Source organism: Garra rufa, chromosome 2 (assembly GCF_049309525.1).
Source record: "Garra rufa chromosome 2, GarRuf1.0, whole genome shotgun sequence".
NCBI classification, from domain to species: domain Eukaryota; kingdom Metazoa; phylum Chordata; class Actinopteri; order Cypriniformes; family Cyprinidae; genus Garra; species Garra rufa.
The window spans coordinates 7,697,592-7,706,810 of record NC_133362.1 but is presented as its reverse complement, the minus strand read 5'-3'; the positions used below and the strand labels follow the sequence as shown (position 1 = coordinate 7,706,810).

The 9,219-nt window shown below is 33.4% G+C and overlaps 1 protein-coding gene across 1 annotated transcript in view; it reads left to right on the top strand.

Moving 5' to 3' along the window:
• Nucleotides 1-3,039: 3,039 nt before the first annotated feature.
• The window catches only part of anapc1 (anaphase promoting complex subunit 1), a 108,433-nt gene continuing 102,253 nt past the window's right edge, over nucleotides 3,040-9,219 (top strand). Inside the window, exons 1-6 of the mRNA XM_073834566.1 lie at nucleotides 3,040-3,211; nucleotides 5,756-5,992; nucleotides 6,117-6,272; nucleotides 8,064-8,106; nucleotides 8,406-8,506; nucleotides 9,124-9,206. Coding sequence (XP_073690667.1) covers nucleotides 5,780-5,992; nucleotides 6,117-6,272; nucleotides 8,064-8,106; nucleotides 8,406-8,506; nucleotides 9,124-9,206 — 596 coding nt within the window. The 5' untranslated portion in view covers nucleotides 3,040-3,211; nucleotides 5,756-5,779. The remainder of the gene's footprint in view (nucleotides 3,212-5,755; nucleotides 5,993-6,116; nucleotides 6,273-8,063; nucleotides 8,107-8,405; nucleotides 8,507-9,123; nucleotides 9,207-9,219) is intronic.

Here is a 9,219-nt window from a genome sequence, read left to right as displayed (position 1 = left end):
ACAAATGAAGAATACAACAACATAACAATGAAGTTCTAAGAGACAGTAATATGAGAAGTGTAATTAAAGTGCAATCAAACAATTAGACATGAAAATTAGTTTTTGCAGATGCTCGCACAATACAAGTGGACCTCAGTAAACTCCACAAAATGTCTTAAGGCCAGACACTGCAGGTGAATAGGGTAAAAAAATATATAACTAATAGTTTTCACCTTACTTACTCAGTTAATTGATTACATTGATAATTGCAAACACTTTTTGTATTACAAGTTTCTAAAATGTTAGGTTTTAATATGCAAATGAGGCATTATTTAATGAAATATGCTCTAATGTGCATACATTTCTAGTACAAAAATCTAAACACTGGATGAAGTCAGTTTCAAAATTCTTGTTTAATTTTTTTGACATATTAGAGTCAAAAGTTTTTACAGAGGGAATTTCTCATATTGTCATATTGTCACTCCATAATTCAGAAAATACTTAGAACAGGCAGAAAACTATATTTGTTTTTACACTTTTTGGGGGGAATTAAATGTTGTATAAAATTAAGCAAATTATATATGAACAAATCCCTCTGCAAAAACCTTCAGGATATAGACAGGAATAAAAATGTAAAGTTTGGTGTGTGTAAGTGTTACTGAAGTGGAGATTTATGGTTCCGTGTAGGAGAAAAAACTAATTTTAAGAAAACGGCCTTTAAAAACATGTATTGTAATTGAAATCTATTGATACAAATAAACAAAGTGCTATAAAAGAAACACTTAACGGTGTCTTTTGGTTGTTTTCTTTCCACTAGTCTGAAAAAAACACTTTATAAAAAAGCCCAACATCTCAAACTTGACAGGTGCATGAAAAAAACAGTGTTTTTGCCTTTAGTAAAAATGTTACTAAATAGATTTTAGAAAAATTCAACAAATTAAATCTTCTCAAATATATCAGTGGAACATATTTATCAAATATCTGGGGGGAAAAACAGCAATGCAATAAAACACCACTTCAATGCTATTTCACTATACAATGATATTTCACTTTTATAGCTATAAATTAATTACTTAATTTAATGTACTGAAAGACTATTTGTTAATAAAAAAAAAAAGAAACAAGTCAAAATGTCACGAAAGCCTGTAAAGGTTCACCTTTACATATTGACAATGAAAAACCATTGCTGTAAAATAATGGAATATATAAAATACAACTAAAGAATTAGCATTTAATGACTGTCTTGTATTACTTATGTAATGAAGTAAGGGCACCAGCCACCTATAAAGAAAATGGAAAGAAAATGTATAGCATACAGTCATGTAAAATACAGGTATGTGCCAAAAAATTAGAATATCAGGGGAAAGTTCATTTATTTCATTAATTAGTTTCAAAAAGTGAAACTTGTATGTTATATTAGTTCACTACATACAAAGTGAAATATTTTAAGCCTTTATTTGTTTCAATTTTAATGATAATGGATTAAAGATATAAAAAAAACAAATTCAGTATTTCACAAAATTAGAATATTTCATGTGACCAATAAAAAAAGGATCTTAAACACATGTTGGCCTTCTGGAAAGTGTATTAATGTACTGTATGTCCTCAGGCGATCAGCCTTTGACACAGTTGAGGTGTTCTGGAGCCCAAGTTGCTCTGACATTGGCCTTCAGCTCATCTGCATTTCGGGGTCTCTGTTCCCTCATCTTCCTTTTGACAATACCCCATAGATTTTCAATGGGGTTTAAGTCAGGCGAGTTTGCTGGCCAATCAAGCACAGTTATTCTATGGCTATTAAACCAGGTACTGGTAGTTTTGGCTTTGTGGACAGGTGCCAAATCCTGCTGGAAAATAAAATCATCATCTCCAAAAAGCTTGATTATGCGTCAAACCACTCCTGAACAGAAGCGTCTGTGCTGGGCTAAGGAGAAAAAGTACTGGTCTGTTGCCCAGTGATCCCAATTTCATTTGGAAATCAAGGTCCCAGAGTCTGGAGGAAGACTGGAGAGTCACAAAAGTCAAGCTGCTTAAAGTCCAGAGTGAAGTTTCCACAGTCAGTGATGGTTTGGGGAGCCATGTCATCTGCTGGTGTGGGTCCATTGTCTTTTATCAAGTCCACAGTCAACGCCACTGTCTACCAGGAAATTTCAGAGCACTTCATGCTTCCTGTTGCTGACAAGCTTTTTGCAGATGATGATTTTATTTTCCAGCAGGATTGGCACCTGTCCACAAAGCCAAAACCACCAGTACTTGGTTTAATAGCCATGGAATAACTGTGCTTGATTGGCCGGCAAACTCACCTGACTTAAACCCCATTGAAAATCTATGGGGTATTGTCAAAAGGAAGATGAGGGAACAGAGACCCCGAAATGCAGATGAGCTGAAGGCCAATATCAAAGCAACTTGGGCTCCAGAACACCTCAACTGTGTCAAAGGCTGATCGCATCCATGCCACGCCGCCTTGATGCTGTAGTTAGTGCAAAAGGAGGCCAACAAAGCACTGAGGACATAATTCAGTACATTAACACACTTTTCAGAAGTCCAACATGTGTTTAAGATCCTTTTTTTATTGGTCACATGAAATATTCTAATTTTGTGAAATACTGAATTTCTTTGTTATTTTGTTTTTAATCCATAATCATTTAAACTTAAACAAATAAAGGCTTGAAATATTTCACTTTGTGTGTAGTGAACTAATATAGCATACAAGTTTCACTTTTTGAAACTAATTATTGAAATAAATGGACTTTCCCTCGATATTCTAATTTTTTGGCCCATACCTGTATGATTTTCGATGCTTTCATTTGAGAAAAAGGACAAAGAAGAGCTGTTGTCTTTTTTGGACATATCACCCTGGAAACTCATGTTTTATACAAATACATGACAATTCTACAGTGATTACCATGGTATTTTTTTAGTACCCATGATGGTATTATCATAATATCATCACTTTACCTTGCGTAAAGATAGGCCGTCAGACTTAAGACATGCGTACGCCGCGCACTTCCAGAACGCAGCTCTCTGATTGGTCAAACGCTCGGAAGTGCGTCACGGGATAACAACATGTCCGCGTTCATTTGAAACAGTGTAGTGTGCTTAATCGCTTTTCATTGCATACTTTGATGTGTTTGTATGTTGGGCTCAACGAGCAGGCGATTGCAGAGGGAGAGGCATCTGTCAAAGGAAAGAACCGCACTCCAGGACAGGAAGCTCGACTATTTGTTATTAGCAGGTGAATGTTTGAGCGGATGTTGTTAGCAGTAGCGCCGCTGCTAATGCTGACAGGATGACAGACAGACTGCAGCATAAAAAGTTTAATAATAATGGGAATATTGTTATTCGTAACAAGTGAGAACAAAATATAAGAGGTTTTATGCAATGTAATATGTGGGTTTATTAAAATATTTTCCCGGAATTAATTAAGTGATGAATTAATAGCATATCATAAGAAATATAACTGTCACAGATGCGGATGCATGAATGAAATCGTCAGTAAACGTTGTATTTTTGTCTGCAAATATTGTACCTTTGCTTTTCGGGGTAATTCTAAGCAATTTTGCTTTTAGACTGATATAGACCAAGAATGCATAGAAAGAAAGTTTTATGTATGTGAATGAATGGATGGATGACTGTGAGAGTGCATAGATATAATTATTTTTATGTTTTTAAAGAAGCCTTTTCTACTCGCTAAGCCTGCATTTATTTGATCCAACATACAGCAAAAACAGATAAAATGTGAAATATTATAAATGTCTTTTTTATCACTTTTAATCAATTTAAAGCATCCTTCCTAAATATAAGTACTAATTTCTTGAAAAAATAAAAATGATACTGACTTTCACTGGTATAGTGTATAATGTTGCAAAAGCTTTTTTTCCTCAGATAAATGCTGATATTTGGATCTTTCTATTTATCAGAGAATCCTGAAAAAAAGGTTTTAAATATAGATAATAAAAATGTTTCTTGAACAGCAAATCAGAATGATTTCTGAAGGGTCATGTGACTCTGAAGACTGAAGTAATTATGCTGAAAAGTTTGATTTGATCAAAGGAATAAACTACATTTTACAATATGATCAAATAGAAAACAGTTATTTTTTTTGCTGTACTTTCAATCAAATAAATGCAGACTTGGTGAGCTTCTTGGTGACTTCTTTAAAAAAACAACAAAAAAAATTAATTAAAAAACTTTTGACTGGTAGTAAAGTAAACTAACCAAAATGAAGAAAAAAATAGCTTAAACTTATTTTATTTCTGCTAGTTTCAAAAGTAACATTTGTAATTTTTGTTTGGTTTATCTTGAAGTAAAAAAATAGCTAAAGCTACATAAACTAAATATATGTAGACATAAAAACCTAAAAATCTTTTATTAAAAAATGCCGGTTATTTTAAATAGTAAAAATATTTCAAAATTGTACTGTTTTTGCTGTACTTTGGATCAAATAAATGCAGGCTTGGTGAGCAGAAGAGACTTATTTAAAAAAAAAAAAACATTAAAAATCTTACTGTTCATAAACTTTTGACTGATAGTATGGGCTTTTATAGTTAATAATCATAACCATAAAAAACATTTTTAGTTACTTGAAATAAAGTAAACTTTTACTGAAATGAAAAAAAAAAAAAACATTGCTTAAACTTATTTTATTTCTGCTAGTTGCAAAAGCAACATTTCTCATTTTTGTTTAGTTCATCTTGAAGTTGAATAAATTAACTAAAACTACATAATCTAAAACTATGTAGACAAATTTAAATGAAAAACATCTAATTAAATCAAAATTAAGAAAAAAACCCAACAAAAGGACTAAAAAAAAAAAATTTAAGTGAAAACAAATATAAATATACACTGCCCTCCAAAAGTTTGGAAACGCCCTAGAAAAGTGGGGTTTTGGACAATATTGGCATGAATCCTTTTTAATTTGTGATAATGTTGCACTGATAAGGGACGACACAAACTACAAAAATGTATTTTATTACATAAACAGTTTGTACATAGAAAAAAAGATTTTTCTTTGATCCATCAAAATATCCACCATTAGCAGCTATTACAGCTCTGTATAATGTATTTTGAAATATTAGCAAAGCAAGAATACTATAGCAATAATATTAAAATCGTAGGTGTATGTGGTTTATTGAACATTGTGGCATATTACGTGAAATAAAAATCGTCAAAAAATATGGACAGATTAGCATATCCTCAAAATGTGCTTTTGAAAAGAAGAGGTATGAGACATGTTGTATAAATGATATACAATAATATATATGTGACCCTGGACCACAAAACCAGTCTTAAGTCGCTGGGGTATGTTTGTAGCAATAGCCAAAAATACATTGCATGGGTCAAAATTTTAGATTTTTCTTTTATGCCAAAAATCATTAGGAAAATAAGTAAAGATCATGTCTATGAAGATTTTTTTGTAAAATTCCTACTGTAAATATATCCAAATGTAATTTTTGATTAGTAATATGCATTGTTAAGAACCTAATTTGGACAACTTTAAAGGTGATTTTCTCAGTCTTTTAGATTTTTTTGCATCCTCAGATTCCTGATTTCAAATAGATGTATCTTGGCCAAATATTGTCCTATCCTAACAAACCATACATCAATAGAAAGCTTATTTATTGAGCTTTCATATGATGTATAAATCTCAGTTTTGTCAAATTTAACCTTATGACTGGTTTTGTGGTCCAGGGTCACAAATATGATAAAAAGGGGCTCATCAATAATCCAGACATAATATGCTGCCATATTAACAGTGGTTTGTCTTTGTGTTTCACAGAAATAATGCTGATATTGGGAACTCATGTCGCACGTCTATGAAGAGAGAGCCACAATGATAGCCGCAGGCGAATTGCAGTCGTTTGTCCCGTTCGGTCGTGAGCACTGCAAAAATCACCCGAATGCTGTGAATCTCCAGCTGCGGCAGCTCCAGCCGGCCTCTGAGCTCTGGTCCTCTGACGGGGCGGCTGGACTCGTGGGATCCCTTCAGGAGGTCACTCTACAGGAGCGTGAGAAGGTAGTTTTGTTTTTTACTTGTTTGGCAGTGTGTTCGCACTGCCCTTTCCCCCCCTAAAACAAAATCAAACCGCTCTTAATTAAAATATTGCATGTATTAAGTATAGTTATGATGTGATTGGCAGGAGCGCTGGCAGCTGAGGAAGGGAACTGCTCCTGATGAGGTTGAATATGAGGAGGAGCTGTATGTGGCTGGTAACATGGTCATATGGACTCGTGGCAGTAAGAGTCAAGCCTCGTATGTGTACAAGGCCTTCACGGTGGACAGCCCAGTTCAGCAGGTACTGTCTGCAAACAAATGATGCTAGACCTTTTCTCAGAACAAACCTTTTTAGGTTATAGTGGGAAATATATGACCCTGGACCACAAAACCAACCATAAGGTTAAATTTTACAAAACTGACATGTATACATCATATGAAATCTCAATAAATAAGCTTTCTATTGATGTATAGCTTGTTAGGATAGGACAATATTTGGCCGAGATACATCTATTTGAAAATCTGGAATCTGAGGGTGCAAAAAAACCTAAATACTGAGAAAATCACCTTTAAAGTTGTCCAAATTAAGTTCTTAACAATGCATATTACTAATCAAAAATTACATTTTGATATATTTATAGTAGGAATTTTAAAAAACATCTTCATGGAACATGATCTTTATTTAATTTCCTAATGATTTTTGGCATAAAAGAAAAATCAATAATTTTGACCCATACAATGTATTTTTGGCTATTGCTACAAATATACCCCAGCGACTGAAGACTGGTTTTGTGGTCCAGGGTCACATATAGTAATTACCATTTGGTTTGGAGCAATGTCCTATGGGCATTGTTTTACATGCGCTAGTTTTACATACACCCTGCAGAATCTGCAAAAATATTCATTATTTTACCAAAATACATGTTCTTTTTTTATTTAGTGCTGACATGAATAAAATATTTTACTGAATAAGCTGTTTACATATATTCCACAAGAGAAAATTGTAGTTGAATTTATAAAAACGACCCGACAAAAGTTTACATACACTTGATTCTTAATACTGTGTTGTTACCTGAATGATCCACAGCTGGATTTCTTTTTGTTTAGTGATAGTTGTTCATGAGTCCCTTGTTTGTCCTGAACAGTTAAACTGGCTGCTGTTCTTTAGAAAAATCCTTCAGGTCCCACAAATTCTTTGGTTTTTCAGCATTTATGTGTATTTGAACCCTTTCCAGCAATGACTGTATGATTTTGAGATCCATCTTTTCACACTGAGGATAACTGAGGGACTCATATACAACTATTACAGAAGGCTCACTGATATTTCAAACGCTCACTGATGCTTCTGAAGGAAAGGCAATGCCTTAAAAGCCCGGGGGTGAAAACTTCAGTGTAAATTTAACTTATTTTGTCTTCTGGGAAACTGGTAAGTATCTTCTGTTGCTTTTGGGGGCCAGTACTAAATGGAAAAAAAATATATATATATATTTTGGCAAAATAAGAAAAATGTACACACCTTCATTCTGCTTAAAAGTTTACACCCTTGGCTCTTAATGTGTTTTTCCTTCTGGAGCATCAGTAAGCATTTGCACCTTCTGTAATAGTTGCATATGAGTCCCTCAGTTGTCCTCAGTGTGAAAAGATGAATCTCAAAATCATACAGTCATTGTTGGAAAGAGTTTGAATTCACAAAATGCTAAAAAAACAGAATTTGTGGAACCTGAAGGATTTTTTTGAAGAACAGCGGGCAGTTTAACTTTTCAAGACAAACAAGGGACTCTTGAACAACTATCACTAAACAAAATAAAAAAAATATACTTGTGGATCATTCAGGTAACAACACAGAATTAAGAATCAAGTGTATGTAAACTTTTGAATAAATTAAACTATTTTCTCTTGTGGACTATATGTAAAAGTCTTTTATGTGAAATATCTTATTCAGGTCAGTACTAAATAAAAAAAAATAACATGCATTTTGTATGCATGTAACATTTTTGAAGATTCTGCAAGGTGTATGTAAACTTTTGACCTTAGCTGTAAAATTAAAGTATAATACACAAGTATAATATAATTTCACTTATTATTTTTATAGGCTCTATGGTGTAATTTCACCGTCCCTCAGTCTAAAAAAGATGGTAAGAATTTTATACATTTTGAAGTTGTTATATTGTTTCCACACCAATTGTTTTTATTGTTTTATTTATTATTTAAAATGTATTATTTGTATTGTTTCATTTATTATTTTCCATTTATACAGAATGTATCTATTATTTATCAAGTTTACTAATTATTTATGGCTTTTTTTGTGTATGTCTTTCTATTTGTTATGTTTTTATTTTTTGCATTCTAATTGCTTTATGATGTATGCATGTGATGCAAAATGTGCTTAATTTTTTTTAGTTGTTGAGTTATTGTTTTTCCCCATGATCTCCAGTAAAGGACGTTGTGGAGCAGACAGTATGTATCGTCCAGAGCACCTGTGTGAACGTCCACAGCATGAGTGGGAAAGACTTCATATCTCCACTGCCATTCCAGGTCTGAATGCTTGATGCTGTGTCTGTTGAGTTTCTCCTCAGTACATCTGTTATATGATAGACTCCTCACTCACAAATCCTGTTTAAAATGCCTATATTAGCCCATTGTCACTGACGGGCGTTTATTAGTGCCATCAGGGATTTAGTCAGCCTGACTTTCTTTTTTAGCTCAGTGACTGATGATGTGTGGTAGTTGTCCATTTCATGCGGAATAATGTGTTATTTGGCACACGGACAGGAAAGAGGGGGACGCTTTTGTTTTAGTAACAGCATTTAGATGGTGCAATTTACAGTTCTGGCTAATGCTGGCTTTATTTTACATGAGCGTATTTTGGCATGTTGCCCTAGAGGCTTTTCCTAAACATTTCAGACTTATGCATTTATAATGTGGATAAGGGAAACATGGGACTGGAATTGAAAGCCTGAAACTTTCTCATGCAATGCAATGCATAATTTTTTTTTTCTATAATAATAGAATAAAAGTTTGTTTGTTTGTAAAAATGCCTGTTGAATAAAAGCAATAAGACATTAAAGATTGTGCTATATTGTCAATATAGTATGTTTCACGCCTTTTGCTACAAACTTCTCTTTATTTTTGTTTCTCGGTTACATTTGTAGGTCTCCGCTCTCTGGTCAACAAAGTTTGGCCTGCTTTTGGAGCGCAAAAATATTACAGTTGATGGCCACATGAGCCCCATCGGGTATGTTTGATTA